The sequence below is a fragment of the Salmo salar genome, chromosome ssa07, assembly GCF_905237065.1.
Source record: "Salmo salar chromosome ssa07, Ssal_v3.1, whole genome shotgun sequence".
NCBI lineage: Eukaryota > Metazoa > Chordata > Actinopteri > Salmoniformes > Salmonidae > Salmo > Salmo salar.
The window spans coordinates 10,738,158-10,763,668 of record NC_059448.1 but is presented as its reverse complement, the minus strand read 5'-3'; the positions used below and the strand labels follow the sequence as shown (position 1 = coordinate 10,763,668).

The window sequence follows — 25,511 nt, the reverse complement described above, 5'->3', positions numbered from 1 at the left end:
ACCAGTAGTGAGGTGGTTCTAGTGTAGTGTAGGGCTACTGGATAGTGACACCAGTAGTGAGGTGGTTCTAGTGTAGTATAGGGCTACTGGATAGTGACACCAGTAGTGAGGTGGTTCTAGTGTAGTGTAGGGCTACTGGATAGTGACACCAGTAGTGAGGTGGTTCTAGTCTAGGGCTACTGGATAGTGACACCAGTAGTGAGGTGGTCCTAGTGTAGTGTAGGGCTACTGGATAGTGACACCAGTAGTGAGGTGGTTCTAGTGTAGTGTAGGGCTACTGGATAGTGACACCAGTAGTGAGGTGGTTCTAGTCTAGGGCTACTGGATAGTGACACCAGTAGTGAGGTGGTTCTAGTGTAGTGTAGGGCTACTGGATAGTGACACCAGTAGTGAGGTGGTTCTAGTGTAGTGTAGGGCTACTGGATAGTGACACCAGTAGTGAGGTGGTCCTAGTGTAGTGTAGGGCTACTGTATAGTGACACCAGTAGTGAGGTGGTTCTAGTGTAGTGTAGGGCTACTGGATAGTGACACCAGTAGTGAGGTGGTTCTAGTGTAGTGTAGGGCTACTGGATAGTGACACCAGTAGTGAGGTGGTTCTAGTCTAGGGCTACTGGATAGTGACACCAGTAGTGAGGTGGTTCTAGTGTAGTGTAGGGCTACTGGATAGTGACACCAGTAGTGAGGTGGTCCTAGTGTAGTGTAGGGCTACTGGATAGTGACACCAGTAGTGAGGTGGTTCTAGTGTAGTGTAGGGCTACTGTATAGTGACACCAGTAGTGAGGTGGTCCTAGTGTAGTGTAGGGCTACTGGATAGTGACACCAGTAGTGAGGTGGTTCTAGTGTAGTGTAGGGCTACTGGATAGTGACACCAGTAGTGAGGTGGTTCTAGTGTAGTGCAGGGCTACTGGATAGTGACACCAGTAGTGAGGTGGTTCTAGTGTAGTGTAGGGCTACTGGATAGTGACACCAGTAGTGAGGTGGTCCTAGTGTAGTGTAGGGCTACTGGATAGTGACACCAGTAGTGAGGTGGTTCTAGTGTAGTGTAGGGCTACTGGATAGTGACACCAGTAGTGAGGTGGTTCTAGTGTAGTCTAGGGCTACTGGATAGTGACACCAGTAGTGAGGTGGTTCTAGTGTAGTGTAGGGCTACTGGAGAGTGACACCAGTAGTGAGGTGGTTCTAGTGTAATGTAGGGCTACTGGATAGTGACACCAGTAGTGAGGTGGTTCTAGTGTAGTCTAGGGCTACTGGATAGTGACACCAGTAGTGAGGTGGTCCTAGTGTAGTGTAGGGCTACTGGAGAGTGACACCAGTAGTGAGGTGGTTCTAGTGTAGTGTAGGGCTACTGGATAGTGACACCAGTAGTGAGGTGGTTCTAGTGTAGTCTAGGGCTACTGGATAGTGACACCAGTAGTGAGGTGGTCCTAGTGTTGTGTAGGGCTACTGGATAGTGACACCAGTAGTGAGGTGGTTCTAGTGTAGTCTAGGGCTACTGGATAGTGACACCAGTAGTGAGGTGGTTCTAGTGTAGTCTAGGGCTACTGGATAGTGACACCAGTAGTGAGGTGGTTCTAGTGTAGGGCTACTGGATAGTGACACCAGTAGTGAGGTGGTTCTAGTGTAGTGTAGGGCTACTGGATAGTGACACCAGTAGTGAGGTGGTTCTAGTGTAGTCTAGGGCTACTGGATAGTGACACCAGTGGTGAGGTGGTTCTAGTGTAGTGTAGGGCTACTGGATAGTGACACCAGTAGTGAGGTGGTTCTAATGTAGTGTAGGGCTACTAGATAGTGACACCAGTAGTGAGGTGGTCCTAGTGTTGTGTAGGGCTACTGGATAGTGGACCATCACCTGTTTGACTGAGAGCGAGTTGGACCTCAGTCAGAAAAGTTATTCGAGTAGATTAGCTATTTTTATAGATGTGGATTATTCATATTATGACCAATTTTCTTAATATTAAGTTACTTTATACTTCCGTTGGGGGTTGTTCTGCTTGCAGGGTGTATTGGGGGTTGTTCTGCTTGCAGGGTGTATTGGGGGTTGTTCTGCTTGCAGGGTGTATTGGGGGTTGTTCTGCTTGCAGGGTGTATTGGGGGTTGTTCTGCTTGCAGGGTGTATTGGGGGTTGTTCTGCTTGCAGGGTGTATTGGGGGTTGTTCTGCTTGCAGGGTGTATTGGGGTTGTTCTGCTTGCAGAGTGTATTGGGGGTTGTTCTGCTTGCAGGGTGTATTGGGGGTTGTTCTGCTTGCAGAGTGTATTGGGGGTTGTTCTGCTTGCAGGGTGTATTGGGGGTTGTTCTGCTTGCAGAGTGTATTGGGGGTTGTTCTGCTTGCAGGGTGTATTGGGGGTTGTTCTGCTTGCAGGGTGTATTGGGGGTTGTTCTGCTTGCAGGGTGTATTGGGGGTTGTTCTGCTTGCAGGGTGTATTGGGGGTTGTTCTGCTTGCAGGGTGTATTGGGGGTTGTTCTGCTTGCAGGGTGTATTGGGGGTTGTTCTGCTTGCAGGGTGTATTGGGGGTTGTTCTGCTTGCAGGGTGTATTGGGGGTTGTTCTGCTTGCAGGGTGTATTGGGGGTTGTTCTGCTTGCAGGGTGTATTGGGGTTGTTCTGCTTGCAGGGTGTATTGGGGGTTGTTCTGCTTGCAGGGTGTATTGGGGGTTGTTCTGCTTGCAGGGTGTATTGGGGGTTGTTCTGCTTGCAGGGTGTATTGGGGGTTGTTCTGCTTGCAGGGTGTATTGGGGGTTGTTCTGCTTGCAGGGTGTATTGGGGGTTGTTCTGCTTGCAGGGTGTATTGGGGGTTGTTCTGCTTGCAGGGTGTATTGGGGGTTGTTCTGCTTGCAGGGTGTATTGGGGGTTGTTCTGCTTGCAGGGTGTATTGGGGGTTGTTCTGCTTGCAGATTGTATTGGGGGTTGTTGGCTGGTCTCCAGTGTAAATCATAAGGGCTCTGTGGTAGCCATAGACATGCCTGGAAGCGTGCACACACACACACACACACACACACACACACACACACACACACACACACACACACAGGCATAATTTATTGAGGGAAGGATATTTCAGCGAGTTGTTGACATGTGCTACTGGTCACCATGGCTAGATATTCAGACCTCCTAAAAACACACACACTGCCCCCTGCCCCACCCAGCCCCTTCATCACACACACACTGCCCCCTGCCCCACCCAGCCCCTTCATCACACACACACTGCTCCCCTGCCCCACCCAGCCCCTTCATCACACACACACTGCCCCACCCAGCCCCTTCATCTCTCACACACACACTGCCCCCCTGCCCCACCCAGCCCCTTCATCTCACACACACACTGCCCCCTGCCTCACCCAGCCCCTTCATCTCTCTCACACACACTGCCCCCCTGCCCCACCCAGCCCCTTCATCTCTCACACACACTGCCCCCCTGCCCCACCCAGCCCCTTCATCTCTCTCACACACACTGCTCCCCTGCCCCACCCAGCCCCTTCATCTCTCACACACACTGCCCCCCTGCCTCACCCAGCCCCTTCATCTCTCACACACACTGCCCCCCTGCCCCACCCAGCCCTTTCATCACACACACACTGCTCCCCTGCCTCACCCAGCCCCTTCATCTCTCTCACACACACTGCTCCCCTCCCCTGCCCCACCCAGCCCCTTCATCACACACACAGACAGGGGAGCTTCAGTAGACCCCCTCATCCTCATCAAGGTGTTTTGGAAAGAGCTGAGGCCTGTTGCTGAGGAGTGGTGGGTCAGTCCCCGGGGACGACAGGTGTACTTCCTGTCTGCCCAGGAGACACTTTACAGGATCATGTTCCATCTATTTGATATGGCAGGAACAGAATCCACGTCACACCGGATGGGTCTCTGTGTGTCTCTGTGTGTCTGTGTCTGTCTGTCTGTCTGTCTGTCTGTCTGTCTGTCTGTCTGTCTGTCTGTCTGTCTGTCTGTCTGTCTGTCGCAGTAATCGATTTGCCCTTGATGAGTCATGGTTGACATCTTGAGAAAACACAGGTGTATGTCTATATATCAACACAGATGTCTTGAGGAGAGCAGTGAAAGCCTTGGAACGTTCCAGAAGGTTGACAGTGTTTAGGTGTCCCTGTCGATGGAGTGAGTGAATCGCTGCCCGTCCCAAAGACAGTCCAAACATTTCAACCCCATCACTTGGAATCAGAGCCGCAGGCCTGGGGAGAGTCTTCTTTCAGACTGCTGCACATTTGTCTGTCTGTCTCTGTCTCTGTCTCTGTCTCTGTCTCTTTCTCTGTCTCTGTGTCTGTCTGTCTACACATCCCTTTGAAGATAGTCTGTCATTATCTGGACATGGCTGGATAAGACACAGATTATAGTTATAATTCTGAATGTCTTGATCGAGAACAAGTTGCTGCTATACTCTGAACACGGGTCCAGGACAAGACAGGTTGGGGAAATCATGCTGCCAAAGAGATTAGATAGTGGTTTCCTCACTCGTTGGTTCTGCACTTTCCTCGTCAATGTCAAGTATTAAAGTGCAACGCTCGATGTTAGTAGTAGAAGTAGCAGCATCAGTAGTAGAAGGTGTAGCGGTAGTAGAAGTAGCAGCATCAGTAGTAGAAGTAGTAGTAGCGGTAGTAGCAGCATCAGTAGTAGAAGTAGTAGCGGTAGTAGCAGCATCAGTAGTAGTAGAAGTAGCGGTAGTAGTAGCAGTAGCAGCATCAGTAGTAGCAGTAGCAGCATCAGTAGTAGCAGTAGCAGTAGTAGCAGTAGTAGTAGCATCAGTAGTAGCAGTAGTAGTAGCATCAGTAGTAGCAGTAGCAGCATCAGTAGTAGCAGTAGCAGCATCAGTAGTAGCAGTAGTAGCAGTAGCAGTAGCAGCATCAGTAGTAGCAGTAGTAGCAGTAGCAGCATCAGTAGTAGTAGCAGTAGCAGCATCAGTAGTAGCAGTAGCAGCATCAGTAGTAGCAGTAGTAGCAGTAGCAGTAGCAGCATCAGTAGTAGCAGTAGTAGCAGTAGCAGCATCAGTAGTAGTAGCAGTAGCAGCATCAGTAGTAGCAGTAGTAGCGGTAGTAGCAGTAGCAGCATCAGTAGTAGCAGTAGTAGCGGTAGTAGCAGCATCAGTAGTAGCAGTAGTAGAAGTAGTAGCGGTAATAGCAGTAGTAGCAGCAGTAGTAGCAGTAGCAGCATCAGTAGTAGCAGTAGTAGCGGTAATAGCAGTAGCAGCATCAGTAGCAGCATCAGTAGTAGCAGCATCAGCATCAGTAGTAGCAGTAGTAGTAGTAGCAGTAGTAGCAGCAGTAGTAGCGGTGGTAGCAGTAGCAGCATCAGTAGTAGCAGTAGTAGCGGTAGTAGCAGTAGTAGCGGTAGTAGCAGTAGCAGCATCAGTAGTAGCGGTAGTAGCAGTAGCAGCATCAGTAGTAGCGGTAGTAGCAGTAGCAGCATCAGTAGTAGAAGTAGTAGCAGTAGTAGCAGTAGCAGCATCAGTAGTAGAAGTAGTAGCAGTAGTAGAAGTAGTAGCAGTACTAGTAGTAGCAGCATCAGTAGTAGCAGTAGTAGCAGCATCAGTAGTAGCAGTAGTAGCAGCATCAGTAGTAGCAGTAGCAGTAGCAACAGCAACAACAACAACATAGGTGGCAGTGGAAGCAGTAGAGGTAGTAGAAGCAGTTGCAGTAGCAACAGTAGAAGCAGCAGTTGAAGCAGCAGCAGTTGAAGCAGCAGCAGTTGAAGCAGCAGCAGTTGAAGCAGCAGCAGTAGGAGCAGCAGGAGCAGCAGCAGTAGGAGCAGTAGTAGAAGATTCCAGAAGTTCCGAGTGTGTTGTTTGAAAGGACAGGAGAGGCTCATGGGAAGACTCCTTCGACCCAACTGGAATCCAACTCAGACAACTAGCCCCTTTGTATTGTGTGCGTGCGTCCTGCACATTTCAGATAATGTCCTAGTCGTATGTCAGGTGACTCAGCTATTTTCAAAAACTCCCGTTGGATAACAACATCAATAGCAAACAAACTGAAGTTGTGCAACTTGTCAATGTGTTTGTTAACAAATAAACGTCCACTGTTTTAACTTTGTCATTGTGTTTGCTAGGAAACCAACTCAAGTGGAAATGGCAATAATTTCTCCAGACAGTTGTATAAGAAGATTCCGTAGATAGCAGCAATAGTAGTAATAGTAGCAGAAGAAGCAGTAGTAGTAGTAGTATAGGTGGCAGTGGAAGCAGTAGAAGTGGTGGTAGTAGAAGCAGTAGTGGTAGTAGGAGCAGCAGTAGGAACAGTTGCAGGAGCAGTAGTAGGAGCAGCAGGAGCAGTAGTAGGAGCAGCAGGAGCAGTAGTAGGAGCAGCAGGAGCAGTAGTAGGAGCAGCAGCAGTAGGAGCAGCAGCAGTAGCAGCAGCAGCAGCAGCAGCAGTAGGAGCAGCAGTTGGAGCAGTAATAGAAGCAGCAGTTGGAGCAGCAGTTGGAGCAGCAGTTGGAGCAGCAGTAGTAGAAGCAGCAGTAGAAGCAGCAGTAGGAGCAGCAGTTGGAACAGTAATAGAAGCAGCATTTGGAGCAGCAGTTGGAGCAGCAGTAGCAGTAGGAGCAGCAGTAGGAGCAGCAGTAGGAGCAGCAGTTGGAGCAGTAGTAGAAGCAGCAGTTGGAGCAGCAGTAGCAACAGTAGGAGCAGCAGTTGGAGCAGTAGTAGAAGCAACAGTTGGAGCAGCAGTAGCAACAGCAGGAGCAGCAGTTGGAGCAGCAGTAGCAGCAGCAGCAGTAGGAGCAGCAGTAGTAGGAGCAGTAGTAGAAGCAGCAGTAGCAACAGTAGTAGGAGCAGCAGCAGCAGGAGCAGCAGCAGTAGGAGCAGTAGTAGAAGATTCCAGAAGTTCCGAGTTTGTTGTTTGAAAGGACAGGAGAGGCTCATGGGAAGACTCCTTCGACCCAACTGGAATCCAACTCAGACAACTAGCCCCTTTGTATTGTGTGCGTGCGTCCTGCACATTTCAGATAATGTCCTAGTCGTATGTCAGGTGACTCAGCTATTTTCAAAAACTCCCGTTGGATAACAACATCAATAGCAAACAAACTGAAGTTGTGCAACTTGTCAATGTGTTTGTTAACAAATAAACGTCCACTGTTTTAACTTTGTCATTGTGTTTGCTAGGAAACCAACTCAAGTGGAAATGGCAATCATTTCTCTAGTTCAACCATTTAGGACAACTACAGCTGACGTACTGATAGATTTGACTAAAACACTGAATACTAACACTTCCACTTGTCTCACTAGCACTGACTTTACGGACAGTTCGTTTGAGTAAAGGTTTTACGTAATTCACATATCTAGCTACCTTGAGATAAAATCACAGGTAGTTGCTCTGGATAAGATCGTCTGCTAAATGACTAAACTATCTACAGTATCTATGACCCATATTCATTCCTGAAACATGAATAAGTAATTTATTCTCAGTATGGTAGATAGATATTGCCTTCCAGTCACTGATCTCAACCCACAGCAAGACAGCAAGACCACAAATTATCACAGCAATTAATACCGTAGACGGCCCAACCCACAAAACCCACACTGAGGACCACATTGTGCTAATCCTCAAAGGTAACCTCTGGTTTAGAACCACATGATTTAGCCTCTGTAGTCTTTATATCCTAACCTTTATGGTGTACAGCTCTGTTATTGGTCAATGCAAAAAACCTGAGTCAACATTTTCACTTCTAGCTCCACACCACACACACACACACACACGCTCCCTTCTCTCCTTCTAGCTCAACACAGAGCTTTGTAGCTATTGGTTAGTATGACAGTCACTGTTTAAAGCCCAGGTAAGGTGCAGAGTAGCAGTGCTTTATTATGGCGTAGCGACACTCGTGCCAAATCAACTCATGCTGTTCCCAAGGCGATTGGAGCTTTTTAAGGTTTTGTTGTGCTGCCCATACCTGTTTCCTTGGCAATGTCGGTTGGTGCTGTGGCTATTCAGGGGCTGCTGTGAGGGCTAGAGAAAGGCAGGTTGTTGATGGTAGGGTGTTATGGAGGAGATCTAGTGTACCAGAGAAAGACCTCCGGTGGTTAGGCTGCTATGTGGGAGGAGGACACAGTCTAGTCTGCTCAAACACCATATTCACAACACCTGTGGTCTGACCATAGAGACTGGAGGTTGACCGATTGGGATTTTTCAACGCCGATACAGATTATTGGAGGACCAAAAAAAGCTGATACCGATTAGTTGGCCGATTTTTATATATATTTGTAATAATGACAATTACAACAATACTGAATGAAAAATGAACCCTTTTATTTTAACTTAATATAATACATAAATAAAATCTATTTAGTCTCAAATAAATTATGAAACGTTCAATTTGGTTTAAATAATGCAAAAACACAGTGTTGGAGAAGAAAGTAAATGTGCAAATGTGCCATGTAAAAAAGATAACGTTTAAGTTCCTTGCTCAGAACATGAGAACATATGAAAGCTGGTGGTTCAATATTCCCAGTTAAGAAGTTTTAGGTTGTAGTTATTATAGGAATTATGACGCGTTAACTATTTCTCTCTATACCATTTGTATTTCATATACCTTAGACTATTGGATGTTCTTATAGGCACTTTATTATTTCCAGCCTAATCTCAGGAGTTGATAGGCTTGAAGTCATAAACAGCGCTGTGTAACAAGCATTGCTAAGAGCTGCTGGCAAACACAGTAAAGCGCTGTTTGAATGAATGCTTATGAGCCTGCTGCTGCCTACCATCGCTCAGTCAGACTGCTCTATCAAATATCAAATCATAGACTTAATTATAATAAACACACAGAAATCCGAGCCTTTGGTCATTAATATGGTCAAATCCGGAAACTATCATTTAGAAAACAAAACGTTTATTCTTTCAGTGAAATACGGAACCGTTCCGTATTTTGTCGAACGTGTGGCAACCCTAAATCTAAATTTTACTGTTACATTGCACAACCTTCAATGTTATGTCATAATTATGTAAAATTCTGGCAAATTAATTCCGGTCTTTGTTAGGAATAAACACTTCGCAACGAGCCAGGCGGCCCAAACTGTTGCATATACCCTGACTCTGCTTGCACTGAACGCAAGAGAAGTGACACAATTTCCCTAGTTAATATTGCCTGCGAACATGCATTTATTTTAACTAAATATGCAGTTTTAAAAATATATACTTCTGTGTATTGATTTTAAGAAAGGCATTGATGTTTATGGTTAGGTACATTTGTGCAACGAATGTGCTTTTTTCGCGAATGCGTTTTTGTTAAATCATCCCCCGTTTGGCGAAGGTGAAGTAGGCTGTGATTCGATGATAAATTAACAGGCACCGCATTGATTATATGCAACGCAGGACAAGCTAGTTAACCTAGTAATATCATCAACCATGTGTAGTTAACTAGTGATTATGTGAAGATTGATTGTTTTTTATAAGATAAGTTTAATGCTAGCTAGCAACGCACCTTGGTTCCTTGCAGCCACCAGGTCCTCTTGACGCTGCACTCGCGTAACAGGTGGTCAGCCTGCCATGCAGTTTCCTCATGGATTACAATGTAATTGGCCATAATTGGTGTACAAAAAGTCTGATTACCGATTGTTATGACAATTTGAAATCATCCCTAATTAATCGGCCAACTTCTAATAGAGACACAACTAATAGATCACACATCACACTGAGAGTCACGCCTGCTGGTATCCATGATTCTCTACAATGTCATAACTCTATACCTGTATTTAACTTCAGTTAGTTTATGTGCACACTGCGTCAGTTTTATTGCAGTCTGTAATGATAGAATAACCAGTAATATTAACCAAATGTCTTTTTGTTCTTGCAGTTTATTAGAGAAGATATGAAGCAACAACAAACCAACAAACACAGTAACCTTCACAGGGAGGACCAACACATCACTGTGGAGGAGCTGTGGAAGGGCTGGAAAACCTCAGAAGGTAGGAGAGAGATGGATGGAGGGAGGGAGGGATTGTTAAAAATAGGGAGGAAGGGAGAGAGGGTAAATCAAATCAAACGTTATTTGCCACATGCGCCGAATACAACAAGTGGAAACTTTAACGTGATACGCTTACTTACAAGCCCTTAACCAACAGTGCAGTTCAAGAAGAAGAAAATATTTACCAAGGTGTCTAAAATAAAAAGTAACACTAAGAATAACGAGGCTATATACAGGGGGCACCGGTACCGAGTCAGTGTGCAGGGGTACAGGCTAGTTCAGGTAATCTGTACATGTAGGTGGGTGGGGGCGAAGTGACTAACAGCGAGTAGCAGCAGTGTACAAGACGGGGGGGGTCAATGTAAATTGTCCAGTGGCGATTTTTATGAATTGTTCAGCAGTCTAATGGCTTGGATGGAAGGGAGAGGGGGTAAATGGAAGGGAGAGGGGGTAAATGGAAGGGAGAGGGGGTAAATGGAAGGGAGAGGGGGTAAATGAAAGGGAGAGGGGGTAAATGGAAGGGAGAGGGGGTAAATGGAAGGGAGGAAGGGAGAGGGGGTAAATGGAAGGGAGAGGGGATAAATGGAAGGGAGGAAGGGAGAGGGGGTAAATGGAAGAAGCAAATGTCAATTTCAGTCTCTCTGTCTGTAGTTCATAACTGGACGACGGAGGACACAGTGCAGTGGCTGAAGGAGTCTGTGGAGCTGCCTCAGTACGAGATGAGCTTCAGAGAGTTCCGGATCAATGGAAACACTCTGCCTCGGTGACTACATTATCACACGACACAAGACTGATGGGACACAGAATATCACAGATAGCAACAACATCCAGAACACCACTGAACTGAATCGTGTCTTCCTTGATGCGTAAACAGTGGGGATTTTGTGTGATGGTGAAGATAGCCTAGTGGTTAGAGCGTTGGACTAGTAACCGAAAGGTTGCAAGTTCAAATCCCTGAGCTGACAAGGTACAAATCTGTCATTCTGCCCCTGAACAGGCAGTTAACCCACTGTTCCTAGGCTGTCATTGTAAATAAGAATTGGTTCTTAACTGACTTGCCTAGTTAAATAAAGGTAAATAATATAGCTTTATCAAGATGTAGATATATTATGCTAAACGGTTTCAGGTTTAGTTTGAAAAGTTGAACTGCACATCATAAACACAGCTCAATTTGTTTCTCAGACCAATGCTTCCTTCTGCTGGATATGTGAGGTAGTGCAGGTGTAATGGGAAAGAAATGATTAAACATTACATTTTAGTCATTTAGCAGATGCTCTTATCCAGAGCGACTTACAGTAGTGAATGTATACATTTTTTTTTGTACTGGCCCCCCGTGGGAATCGAACCCACAACCCTGGCGTTGCACACACCATGCTCACCATGCTCTACCAACTGAGCCACAGGGAACACACACATAAGAGCCACACACACACACACACACACACACACACACACATAACATATGCCCACTTCGACTAACAAAACATCTCCCCACCCATGTAGTCAGATAGTCATGTTAGTGCAGTTTAGACATCCCAGTCAGCAGGCGATTATGCTATATCAAACCTTTAAATGATGCTATATCAAACCTTTAAATGATGCTATATCAAACCTTTAAATGATGCTATATCAAACCTTTAAATGATGCTATATCAAACCTTTAAATGATGCTATATCAAACCTTTAAATGATGCTATATCAAACCTTTAAATGATGCTATATCAAACCTTTAAATGATGCTATATCAAACCTTTAAATGGACTTGAACCTGTTTAGTTGGGACCAATAACACTGTCTTAATGACACGACGGGGAGAGTCAGAGCAGTTATATTAGAATCTCTTCAGGAATGAGACTCGCTGAGACTCCATGTACTCATGTATGGAATGACTACATGGGTTGAAGAGGAGGGTTGAAGGGGGTCATGGGTGTAGTTTTACCCCCCCCCGTACCTGTGGGGTGCTGACTCATTAAATGATGTCACAGCAGTGGATTGGGTGTCGCTGGCTGCCATGTTGTCTGATCTGGTTTAAGATGGTGGTGGTGGCACGAGTACACCAACATATTCAGACACACACAGGTGCTCATGGATACATACGCACACGCACACACTGACGCACAGAGGCGCTCACGCACACACACTGACACGCACACTGACACGCACACTGACACGCACACTGACACACACATGCACGCACACTGACACACACATGCACGCACACTGACACACACATGCACGCACACTGACACACACATGCACGCACACTGACACACACATGCACGCACACTGACACACACATGCACGCACACTGACACACACATGCACGAACACTGACACACACATGCACGAACACTGACACATGCACGCACACTGACACGCACACTGACACGCACACACACACACTGACACACACACTGACACACACACTAACACACACACTAACACACACACTAACACACAGTAACACACACACAGTAACACACACACTAACACACACACTAACACACAGTAACACACACACTAACACACAGTAACACACACACTAACACACACACTAACACACACACTAACACACACACACTAACACACACACAGTAACACACACACTGTAACACACACAGTAACACACACACTGTAACACACACACAGTAACACACACACAGTAACACACACAGTAACACACAGTAACACACACACTAACACACAGTAACACACACACTAACACACAGTAACACACACAAACACACAGTAACACACACACACTAACACACAGTAACACACACACTAACACACAGTAACACACACACTAACACACACACTAACACACAGTAACACACACACACTAACACACAGTAACACACACACACTAACACACAGTAACACACACACACTAACACACAGTAACACACACACTAACACACAGTAACACACACACTAACACACAGTAACACACACACTAACACACAGTAACACACACAGTAACACACACACTAACACACACACTAACACACACACTAACACACACAGTAACACACAGTAACACACACTAACACACACTAACACACACACTAACACACACACTAACACACACACTAACACACACACTAACACACACTAACACACACTAACACACACTAACACACACACTAACACACACACTAACACACACAGTAACACACAGTAACACACACTAACACACAGTAACACACACAGTAACACACACACTAACACACAGTAACACACACACTAACACACAGTAACACACACACTAACACACACTAACACACACACTAACACACAGTAACACACACACTAACACACAGTAACACACACACTAACACACAGTAACACACACACTAACACACAGTAACACACACACTAACACACAGTAACACACACACTAACACACACTAACACACACAGTAACACACACACTAACACACACTAACACACACACTAACACACACACTAACACACACACTAACACACACACTAACACACACACTAACACACACAGTAACACACACTAACACACACACTAACACACACTAACACACACACTAACACACACACTAACACACACACTAACACACACACTAACACACACTAACACACACACTAACACACACAGTAACACACACAGTAACACACACAGTAACACACACTAACACACACTAACACACACTAACACACACACTAACACACACACTAACACACACACTAACACACACACTAACACACACAGTAACACACAGTAACACACACAGTAACACACACACTAACACACAGTAACACACACACTAACACACAGTAACACACACACTAACACACACAGTAACACACACACTAACACACAGTAACACACACACTAACACACAGTAACACACACACTAACACACAGTAACACACACACACAGATACCAACGCCTGTTTAATACATGAATAAAGACAGACCTTGTCTTACTTGGTCATGTATCACCTGCTGTAGGTGGTTGATCAGAGTTCTATTCTAGTTCTCAGTGAAGGATATCGTTCTCAACACGTTTCATTTTCTCTCTGTTTCAGATTAGCGGCGAACGAACCGTCGTTTATGTCGGGTCAGCTAAAGATATTAGACCAGCGGCACAAACAGAAACTGAATCTAAAAGCACTTGACGCTGTGCTCTTCGGCCCTCCCTTACGTAAGTACAGTATACATACGTGTATATATATATGACAGTGTTTGGTGCCACTACGGGGGTGTCTGGGTAAAAACATAACCATGATTACTCATCATATGTCTCCTTCCATCAAGGAAATGATCAGCAATATTACTCTGATCTGCAGACCCATCTCTAGATTCACCAGGACCTTTTTACCAAACCATCAATCCAAAGATACCATACATACTATAGTATAGTTTTCCTGTAAGGTCAATAGGTCCGTAATGTTTTTTAACGTATGGGTGGTCATGGGAATTGAACCCACTATCATGGCATTGCAAGGCCCGTGCTCTACCAACTGAGCTGTGCTGGACCGCCAATAAACAATGTTACATTCCATCCCTCTCTCCCCCCAGGTCCGCAACACAACTGGTTGAAGGACTTTGTGTTGATGGTATCTATAGTGATCGGGGTGGGGGGCTGCTGGTTCGCTTACATCCAGAACAAGTCTTCCAGGGTCCACATGGGTCAGATGATGAAGGACTTGGAGAGCCTGCAGAGTGCTGAGCAGAGCCTCATGGACCTACAGGGACGGTACGTAACCTAGTAGTTTTTATTAAGGTTTTATAAAGGGTGTGTCTACTGTATATAGATGTTACAGGTATTGTACTGACCTCACTAGAACACCTAGCCACCTTGTTAAAAGATTCCTTGGTGTAACATCTTAGGCATTGGACTGGGCCCAGGGTTCGGGTATATTAAGTGAAGTTGGTTGTTTTTGGATAGTGAAGATGACCTTGTCAGGTTTTCATGGCTCTCCCCAGGTTGGAGAAGGCCCAGGAGGAGAACCGCACAGTGGCGGTGGAGAAGCAGAACCTGGAGCAGAAGATGAGAGACGAGATCAGCGGGGCCAAGAAGGAGTCGTACCGCCTCCGCGAGCTCCGCCAGGGGGCCGAGTGTGAGCTCAGCCGCCTCAAATACGCAGAGGAGGAGCTGGTGCAGGTAGGAACCATTGAGAGTGTGTTGCATGTCATTAAGGTTGCAAACCTACCAGTAATTTACCAAAGTTACCAGAATGTTAACAAATTTTGGTAACTAACAGGTAATTTATGGAAACCGGTCATTTATTTATTTTTATTTTTATTAGGATCCCCATTAGCTAACACCATAACGCTAGCTAATCTTCCTGTGGTCCAACACCAATTAACAAGACATTACAAACAACCACAATCAAGACTTCACAAACATTCAACAAGTAGATAATACAGACAATTAAAATACCTGACAGGAAACACATTTAACATTCAGTTGATGCTTTCTATTTCCTGTCCAGTCATATGGTCTATCACATTAGATGTTCTTTTATTTTTTTCTTGAAGGTGGATTTACTTTTTGCCTGAGTATGGATTGGTAAAAAGTTGCATTCAGCTATAGCTCTATATAAAACTGTAGATTTTTTTAGGCGATTTGTCCTTGGCTTGAGTTGTTTTACCTGCCTTGAATTTGCCTGTCTGGTTTGGTGGTTATGCGTGTTGCTAGTATGTACTAATTGGACTGAAAAATACTGTGTTTTTAATTTAAATATAACATTCTTAAAGAAAATCAGAAGACTAGATAGTTTTTTTTGTGAAGCCATGAGAGATTCTGATGCATTTTAGCAATATTCATTCTGTTAGAGCAATGAAGAGGTAATCTAACAGCCCTGTTTGGAGCCATTTGGAGCTTTTTTATATCTTTCTTTGCTGCAGATGACCATATAACCAGACAGTACTCTAAGTGTGATAGGACCAGGGATTGACCATATAACTGGACAGTACTCTAAGTGTGATAGGACCAGGGATTGACCATATAACCAGACAGTACTCTAAGTGTGATAGGACCAGGGATTGATCATATAACTGGACAGTACTCTAAGTGTGATAGGACCAGGGATTGACCATATAACCAGACAGTACTCTAAGTGTGATAGGACCAGGGATTGACCATATAACCAGACAGTACTCTAAGTGTGATAGGACCAGGGATTGACCATATAACTGGACAGTGCTCTAAGTGTGATTGGACCAGGGATTGAATCACATGATTCAGAATGCTAGATGTTACCTACTCTGAACATTTTCTTGTAACAGCAATTCCCTTACCCATCTTAATAACAATATTATCTATGTGTTCTGACCATGATAAAGCTGCATCCAACATGACACATAGAGGTTTGTTTTTTTTCACTTGCTCTACATGTATTCTATTCATCGACAAATTAATTTGGGTGTCATCAGCAGGCATATATCTTGAACCAAATACAATACATTTAGTTTTAGAAATGTTCAACACCAATTTGTTCATATCAACCCACTCAGACACCATTCTTAGTTCACTGCTCAGTACATCTGTTAGCTCATTACATTCTGATGCTGCACTATACATTGTAGAGTCATCAGCATACATGACCACTCTTGCTTTGTTCATTATTGAAGGTAAATCATTAGTAAAGATAGAGAAGTGGGCTTGGGCAGGTTCCTTGAGGAACACCACAATGTATATCTTTACTATTTGAAAGGCTACCGTTAAAGAACATGTTTTGCCTTCTCCTGGATAGATGGCTTTCCATCCAGGATAGAGCTGCATCCTTAAAACCATAACATTTGAGTTTTCCTAGTAACAGTTCATGATCAAATACATCAAATGCAGCACTGAAATCCAGCAACACTGAACCAACTAACTTCCTGTCATCCATACTCTTTAACCAATCATCTGTCATTTGGCCGTACTCGTAGAATGCCCTTCTTTGTATGCATGCTGGAAACCCGTTATCAGACCATTACATGAAAAATAATCCTTGATTTGTACAGATAACATTTTTTCCAACAGGCGGGGAAGCTTATAGGACGACTATTAGGACCAGTGAATGCAGATTTTTTTATCCTTAGGTAGTGGAATAACCTTTGTGTAACGGCCGTCGTTGAAGAGAGTAGACCAAGGCGCAACGTGGTTAGTGCTCATCATGAATTTATTAAAGATAGACCACTTTAAACAAAAAAAAGAAGAAACCGACAGCCAAACAGTTCTGTCAGGTGCAAAACACTAAACAGAAAATGAACTACCCACAAACCCCAAAGGAAAACAGGCTGCCTAAGTATGACTCCCAATCAGCGACAACGACGTACAGCTGTCCCTGATTGAGAGCCATACCAGGCCAAAACAAAGAAATACAAAGCATAGAAAAAAGGACATAGAATGCCCACCCAAATCACACCCTGACCAACCTAAATAGAGAAATAAAAAAGGCTCTCTCAGGTCAGGGCGTGACACTTTGACTCTTTCCAGACTTCTGGGCACACCCCATACATCAAGCACTTATTAAAAATATGAGAGATTGGTGTAGAAATTTGGTTAGCTGTAATAACTCTAAACAATTTGGCATCTAGATTATCTGTACCAGGTGACTTGTCATCCGAAAGAGACAACAGCATCCTTTCTACCTCTTCCCTTTCTACTTGAGGAAATTTGAACCTGCATTGCCTCTCCTTCATGATACAATCTTTTATAAGGGTATATGACATGGAGGCGTCAGTTGGAATCATAGCGTTCCTCAATTTGTCCACTTTGCCTGTAAAATATTAATTAAAGTAGTTTGCGATGTCATGTGGTTTTGTAATAAATATACCCTCTGATTCAACAAAAAGAGGCAGACATGTTTAAATTCCTACCCATAATTGTGTTTAACGTTCTCCACAGCTTTTTCCCATCACCCTTTACTTCATCAATTTGGTGCTGATAGAATCCCTTCTTCTTTCCTTTGTTTAGCTTGGTCACAAGAGTTCTTTATTTACAATAACTTTGCTTATCAAACAAAGTACCAGATTTATCTGCTACTTTTTTGGCATCATAACGTTGAATCATTACATTTCTCAGCTCATCATCAATCCATGGGGCACCATTTGACCTCAGTGCATTTTCTTAAAGGAGCGTGCTTATCAGCTATACTCATAAATAATTTCATAAACAAACTTAATGACATTTCAGGATCATCCTTACTACACACTTCTAACCATTGCACATTCTTAATCTCATCCACAAATGAGTCCTGATTGAACCATCTGTAGGACCTTGGGTAGATTACCGTAGGGCCAGCCTTTGGTATTTTAGTTTTCCTAGTGAGTGAGTCCTGATTGAACCCTCTGTAGGACCTTCAGTAGATTACCGTAGGGCCAGCCTTTGGTATTTTAGTTTTCCTAGTGAGTGAGTCCTGATTGAACCCTCTGTAGGACCTTCAGTAGATTACCGTAGGGCCAGCCTTTGGTATTTTAGTTTTCCTAGTGAGTGAGTCCTGATTGAACCCTCTGTAGGACCTTCAGTAGATTACCGTAGGGCCAGCCTTTGGTATTTTAGTTTTCCTAGTGAGTGAGTCCTGATTGAACCCTCTGTAGGACCTTCAGTAGATTACCGTAGGGCCAGCCTTTGGTATTTTAGTTTTCCTAGTGAGTGCAACCAAGTTATGATCACTGTAACCTAGTGCCACCGATACAGCTTTAGAACAATGTTCAGCCATGTTAGTAAAAATGTGATTGATATACAGTGGGGCAAAAAAGTATTTAGTCAGCCACCAATTGTGCAAGTTCTCCCACTTAAAAAGATGAGAGGCCTGTAATTTTCATCATAGGTACAACTCAACTATGACAGACAAAATGAGAAAAAAATGCAGAATATCACATTGTAGGATTTTTAATGAATTTATTTGCAAATTATGGTGGAAAATAAGTATTTGGTCACCTACAAACAAGCAAGATTTCTGGCTCTCACAGACCTGTAACTTCTTCTTTAAGAGGCTCCTCTGTCCTTCACTCGTTACCTGTATTAATGGCACCTGTTTGAACTTGTTATCAGTATAAAAGACACCTGTCCACAACCTCAAACAGTCACACTCCAAACTCCACTATGGCCAAGACCAAAGAGCTGTCAAAGGACACCAGAAACAAAATTGTAGACCTGCACCAGGCTGGGAAGACTGAATCTGCAATAGGTAAGCAGCTTGGTTTGAAGAAATCAACTGTGGGAGCAATTATTAGGAAATGGAAGACATACAAGACCACTGATAATCTCCCTCGGTCTGGGGCTCCACGCAAGATCTCACCCCGTGGGGTAAAAATGATCACAAGAACGGTGAGCAAAAATCCCAGAACCACACGGGGGGACCTAGTGAATGACCTGCAGAGAGCTGGGACCAAAGTAACAAAGCCTACCATCAGTAACACACTACGCCGCCAGGGACTCAAATCCTGCAGTGCCAGACGTGTCCCCCTGCTTAAGCCAGTACATGTCCAAGCCCGTCTGAAGTTTGCTAGAGAGCATTTAGATGATCCAGAAGAGGATTGGGAGAATGTCATATGGTCAGATGAAACCAAAATATAACTTTTTGGTAAAAACTCAACTTGTCGTGTTTGGAGGACAAAGAATGCTGAGTTGCATCCAAAGAACACCATACCTACTGTGAAGCATGGGGGTGGAAACATCATGCTTTGGGGCTGTTTTTCTGCAAAGGGACCAGGACGACTGATCCGTGTAAAGGAAAGAATGTATGCGGCCATGTATCGTGAGATTTTGAGTGAAAACCTCCTTCCATCAGCAAGGGCATTGAAGATGAAACGTGGCTGGGTCTTTCAGCATGACAATGATCCCAAACACACCGCCCGGGCAACGAAGGAGTGGCTTCGTAAGAAGCATTTCAAGGTCCTGGAGTGGCCTAGCCAGTCTCCAGATCTCAACCCCATAGAAAATCTTTGGAGGGAGTTGAAAGTCTGTGTTGCCCAGCGACAGCCCCAAAACATCACTGCTCTAGAGGAGATCTACATGGAGGAATGGGCCAAAATACCAGCAACAGTGTGTGAAAACCATGTGAAGACTTACAGAAAACGTTTGACCTGTGTCATTGCCAACAAAGGGTATATAACAAAGTATTGAGATAAACTTTTGTTATTGACCAAATACTTATTTTCCACCATAATTTGCAAATAAATTCATTAAAAATCCTACAAGGCCTCTCATCTTTTTAAGTGGGAGAACTTGCACAATTGGTGGCTGACTAAATACTTTTTTGCCCCACTGTAAGTTGATGATGTAATACCCAACCTATTAGTGAACGTTCTGGTTGGTAGTCATAACTTGGGTCAGGTTACATTCACTGGTAACAGAAATAACTTACTTTCTCTTTGGACAGTTTGTATTAAAAAAAATCCATATTCATATCTCCCAAAAAATATATTTCCCTATTTTCATCAGATACCTTATCCAACATTTCGCAAATGACATCAAGATATTTGACATCAGCACTAGGTGGCCTATAGCAGCAACCAACTACTATAGGTTTTAAATGTGTTAAATACACTTGTACCCATAGAGCCTCTATTCCATTCAACATTAAGTCCTTACGTTGTTTTACTGGAATATGAATCTGGATGTAAACTGCAACTCCACCTCCATATCTATTTCTGTCCCTCCTGAAAAAACTGTGTCCATGTATAGAGATCTCAGCATCCTCAAAAGAATAGTCCAAGTGAGTCTCTGATATTACCAATACATGAATATTGTTTGACTGCACTAGACAGCAAATTTCATAAATTCTGTTCCTTAAACTGCATATATTCAAGTGAGCAATTAACAGACCTTTCTTTGGTATATTTACAGTATTTACATGTCCAAACATGAATCAGTAGTTGGAATCTGAGAGAGAGAGATACTCAGTGTGTGTATGTGGGTAATGTATACTTCAATAACAGGTTTTTCTTATTTTTCATGTAAAATACTCATTTTGGTATAGTCTATGTGTCCATATTGTCCACGAGTTTTAGTGGATAGACCATTTGGTGAAAGAGAAAATAGCCTAATTTAATGAAAAAGCATATAATCAACATTTAGAAAGATTTTATAGAAATCAGATGCAACAATGTGGAGTGGCTTTATAGTTAGTTGCGTGATGACATCACGTCCCCCGAGTACCTTCAAAATTATTTGGCAAAAATAATTTATTCAAAGAATCCTCTTTTTCATCATCATTTGTCGCAAAAAAGAAAGTTAGACAAATAATAATCCATCCCTGCCAAACAGCTTTTTTTATCGTTCTTTAGAGCATTTCTCCGATCTGCTGTTTCCATTACACACGTCAAGATGTTTTTGTTTTGAGATATTGCCTTTGTCAATGGAAACCTGCCTAATTACATAATTAGCAATTAACTCTGCTACCCTTCCAACTATAGACTACTTCTGCCCCCAGTTTAGCCCCAAAACATTGACAACAAAAACATATAGACATAGTCAAATAGGTGTATAAAATATAAAGGATACTTCTTGCTGAAACCCTCATATTAAACACCAATGGTATTCACTAAGTTGATGTTTATATTTAAGATAATGTTTTAGAGCTTTGTCAATCTATTTTTCATATTTAAAACATCTTGTTTTATTATTTGATCTTTTACATGTTGTGAAAATGACCTAAAATCCTTGAAAGTTTCCGTACATCTGCTAGTTTACTGGTACATTTTCTCACCGGTAAAATTCCCTCCCTTTGAAACGCTATACAGAATACTGTCCCCCTGTGTAGCGTCAAATCCTGTCGCTCTGTGTCAAGTGAAATACTTCCCCCTAGTGGCGCATACAGTACAATGCAATCCCAATTACCATATGAATGCAGTGTGGAATTCAGATCATATGCTTACCACACATAGAATACTATTCCTCTGTGTATACTGGTATTCCACAGTAAAGCATTTGACATTGTTCCCCTGCGCATACCTTATGTGCAGTAACAGTACTGTCCCCACTTTTATGCCATGATACCGTTTTATTTCATACGCGTGCGACGCCTAAAGGTGTCCCCCCTCCTGTCTCCAGGTTCGTATGGCCCTGAAGCGGGCGGAGAAGGAGATGCAGACAGAGTGGTCGGTGCCAGACGCCCTACAGATGTGGCTACAACTCACCCACGAGGTGGAGGTCCAGTACTACAACATCAAGAAACACAGTGCGGAGCTACAGCTCACGGTCGCTAAGGAAGAGGTAACTTCCTGGAGAACAAATGACATCACTAAGACATCACTTCCTTTGAGAGAGTAGGAGCAGACTTTAGGGGGATTTTGGGGTGTAACAGGGTTTGGTCTCACATCTCACTGGGTTCTGAATTTGTAAACGAGTTAAGTGTTCAATTCTGAGGTGCAATTTGGAACAAGCGTTGCCCTTGTATAATTGAAAACTTACACGCACGCACGTAAGCACACACACAAGCATGCACACAGACACACGGACAGGCAGACGCACCCACACACACACACAAAGAAACAAAATTAAAGGTTTTTTTCCTAATGAGTTTTTTAATGACACAGCTAAATTACTTTTTAATTGCATTGTTTGTTTTTGCCTTTGTTTTTGCCTTTGCAGCGAGACTGACTCATCAGGGAATTTCAGAAGTCTATTAAACGCGGCGCTGTGACAGCACAAACCATGAGACACAGCAATATGTTGCTCTCATTAAAGTAGATGTGGCCCAATTTGAGGACTTATTGATAAACCTAGTCTCTGTAGTAAATTATATTGTATATCAGTCTGGATACCAGTCTGTTTCTTCTCTAGCCAACAGATATGTACAGTACCTTCAGAAAGTATTCATACCCCTTCACTTATTCCACATTTTGTTGTGTTACAGCCTGAATTCAAAAAATGTATTACTTTGACTTTGTATCTCACCCATCTACACACAATACCCCATAATGACAAAGTAAAAACATGTTTTTAGAAATGTTTGCAAATGTATTGAAATACAGAAATACAGTATCTCATTTACATAAGTATTCACACTTCTGAGTCAATACACGTTAGAATCACCTTTGGCAGCGATAACAGCTGTGAGTCTTTATGGGTAATTCTCGAAGAGCTTTGCGCACATGTATTAACAATTATTCAAGCTCTGTCGAGTTGGTTGTTGATCATTGCTAGCCAGTCATTTTCAAGTCAAGCCGATTTAAGACAAAAGTATAACTGGGCCACACAGGAACATTCAATGTTGTCTTGGTATGCAACTCCAGTGTATAATTGGCCTGGTGTTTCAGGTTTCCTTCCTCTCCGGAAACTGAGTTAGGAAGGACGCCTATATCGTTGTATTGATACCATCCATCCAAAGTGTAATTAATAACTTCACCATGCTCAAAGGGATATTCAGTGCCTGCTTTTTGAAATGTTTTACTCGTCTACCAATAGGTCCCCTTCTTTGCGAGGCATTGGAAAACCTTCTTAGTCTTGGTGGTTAAATCTGTTTGAAATTCACTGCTCGTCTGAGGGACCTTACAGATACTGTAATTGTATATGTAGGGAACAGAAATGAGGTAATCATAAAAAAATCATGTTAAACACTTTTATTGCACACAGAGTGAGTCCATGCAACTTATTTGACTTGTTAAGCACATTTTTACTCCTGAACATATTTAGGCTTGCCATAACGAAGGGGTTGAATACTTATTGACTCAAGATGTTTCAGCTTTTCATTTTTAATTAGTAAAAATGTCTAAAAAGATCATTCCACTTTGACATTATGGGCTTATTCTGTGTTGGCCAGTGACAAAACATCTCAGTTTAATCCATTGTAAATTCAGGCTGTAACATGACAAAATGTGGAAAAAGTCAAGGGGTGTGAATACTTTCTGAAGGCACTGTAGCAATGTTGAATTTATTCATGAACAGCTGCTACAATGGGCCGATTTTTGACAAGATAAGGCATGAACATGCATTGTAGCATAGAATGGAAATATTGAATGATAGTGGGGATAGTGGAGATCCGTCATATAGTGTTAGGTTCTAATTCTCAGAGTAAAAACTCAACCGACATTATGTAAGCTTCACCAAGTTTATTCTTCCCAGAGGGTCAATACAGCTGCATTAGACAAAAACATTTTCACACATGCACTGATATTTAACCCTTCCTCCTAGGCTGTCTCCTCCTACACATCTGTACAAACATTGTGTCTTTACTGCTCGGCAGGAAACTAAGTGATACGGGCCATAAACTTTTATTTCTCCGCTGACCTGACCTGATCTTGATGCCCCTTCATCACTAATCCATGTCTCTCTCCCCTTATCAATGCCTGCAATATGTGATCACTTCCCTGCACTCAATATTTCAATAAGACACCTGCCATAATGTAAATGTTATACATTACCCTCTCTCCCTCAGTGACATGAATAAGTATATTTCATATTCTCAGAACCCAACAGTGTCTATGTCTTTGTGTCAGGCAGAGAAAATCAAGAGAAAGAGGAGTAGTGTGTTTGGGACCCTTCACGTCGCTCACAGCTCATCACTGGACGAGGTGGACCACAAGATCCTAGAGGCCAAGTAAGAGAAGACGCATGTTCACCGTTCATTTACTCTGCTGTCAGGTCAGGGTGCTGTGCATTGTCACCCTGATCCGAATGTCTTTGTCCATTGAGCTGAATTGATGTGAGACGGTTGATGTGGAAAGGCTTGGGGATTTATGACAGATCTATTGCTTACTGACTGAGGCTAGCAGGATCCCCACATATGTCAAACTCTGCCTATCGGGTATACATATCTATTACAGTAACTTGTTGTCCATGCATTAGTGGTATCTGCTTCAAATATCAACACAGAAACCCAAGTGTCTGGATAAAGGCCAGTACTGCCAGAAGAGGTGGGTTCCTCTCTAGGTTTCTTCCTTCTAGGGAGATTCGCCACCGTGTCTCTACTTCTGCTTGCTCTTTGAGGTCTATGCCGGTTTGCTGTGAAAGCACATAGTGATAACTACTGGTATAAAAATGGCTTTCTAAATCCATTTGATTGTTTCCAGGAAGTCCCTGTCGGAGGTGACGGCCTGCCTGAGGGAGCGCCTCCACCGCTGGCAGCAGATGGAGAAGCTGTGCGGCTTCCCCCTGGTGCACAACGCTGGGCTGCCCAGCCTGACTGCCACCCTGTACTCAGACCACAGCTGGGTGGTCATGCCCCGCGTCTCCGTGCCCCCCTATCCCATCGCCGGCGGGGTGGACGACCTCGATGAGGACACGCCTCCAATCATTCCACAGTTAACCTGTAAGTGTGGAGGTTGTCATGGAAATGCAAAAATACTCCATTTAGAGTTGTAAAGTGACAGAGTGTATGGTCAGTATGACCTCAACAAGGCTCAAATAGATTTAAAATGTGTGTTTTTAATTTTTGTGTATTCAGTGTCCACTATGTATGATTATGATAGTAACCATACAAACCCCTCTCTCTGTTTTTTCCCAGCAGCCTCTATGATGCGGCCCCCTTTAACACGCAATAGCAGCATGTGCCGTTCCCGCCGGAGCCTCTACAGCACTTCAATGACGTCAGCCGACCCCGACCTGCTCTCCATGACCAGCTCACCCCTCTCCTATCATCCCGAGGGGGAAGAGGGATACATCTTCTTCATGGAGAGAAAGGGGTATGTTACCTTAAACCAC

General features: G+C 43.6%; 1 protein-coding gene across 2 annotated transcripts in view; it reads left to right on the top strand.

Moving 5' to 3' along the window:
• Positions 1-25,511, top strand: part of LOC106608537 (stromal interaction molecule 2) — a 96,559-nt gene that overhangs the window by 64,197 nt on the left and 6,851 nt on the right. Inside the window, exons 3-11 of one of the 2 annotated variants that reach the window (XM_045721489.1) lie at positions 9,781-9,892; positions 10,543-10,654; positions 13,957-14,072; positions 14,450-14,627; positions 14,858-15,035; positions 21,921-22,082; positions 24,308-24,408; positions 24,881-25,119; positions 25,318-25,492. In XM_045721489.1, coding sequence (XP_045577445.1) covers positions 9,781-9,892; positions 10,543-10,654; positions 13,957-14,072; positions 14,450-14,627; positions 14,858-15,035; positions 21,921-22,082; positions 24,308-24,408; positions 24,881-25,119; positions 25,318-25,492 — 1,373 coding nt within the window. Of the gene's footprint in view, positions 1-9,780; positions 9,893-10,542; positions 10,655-13,956; positions 14,073-14,449; positions 14,628-14,857; positions 15,036-21,920; positions 22,083-24,307; positions 24,409-24,880; positions 25,120-25,314; positions 25,493-25,511 lie in introns of both variants that reach the window. The other variant, XM_045721488.1, reaches the window with a different exon arrangement.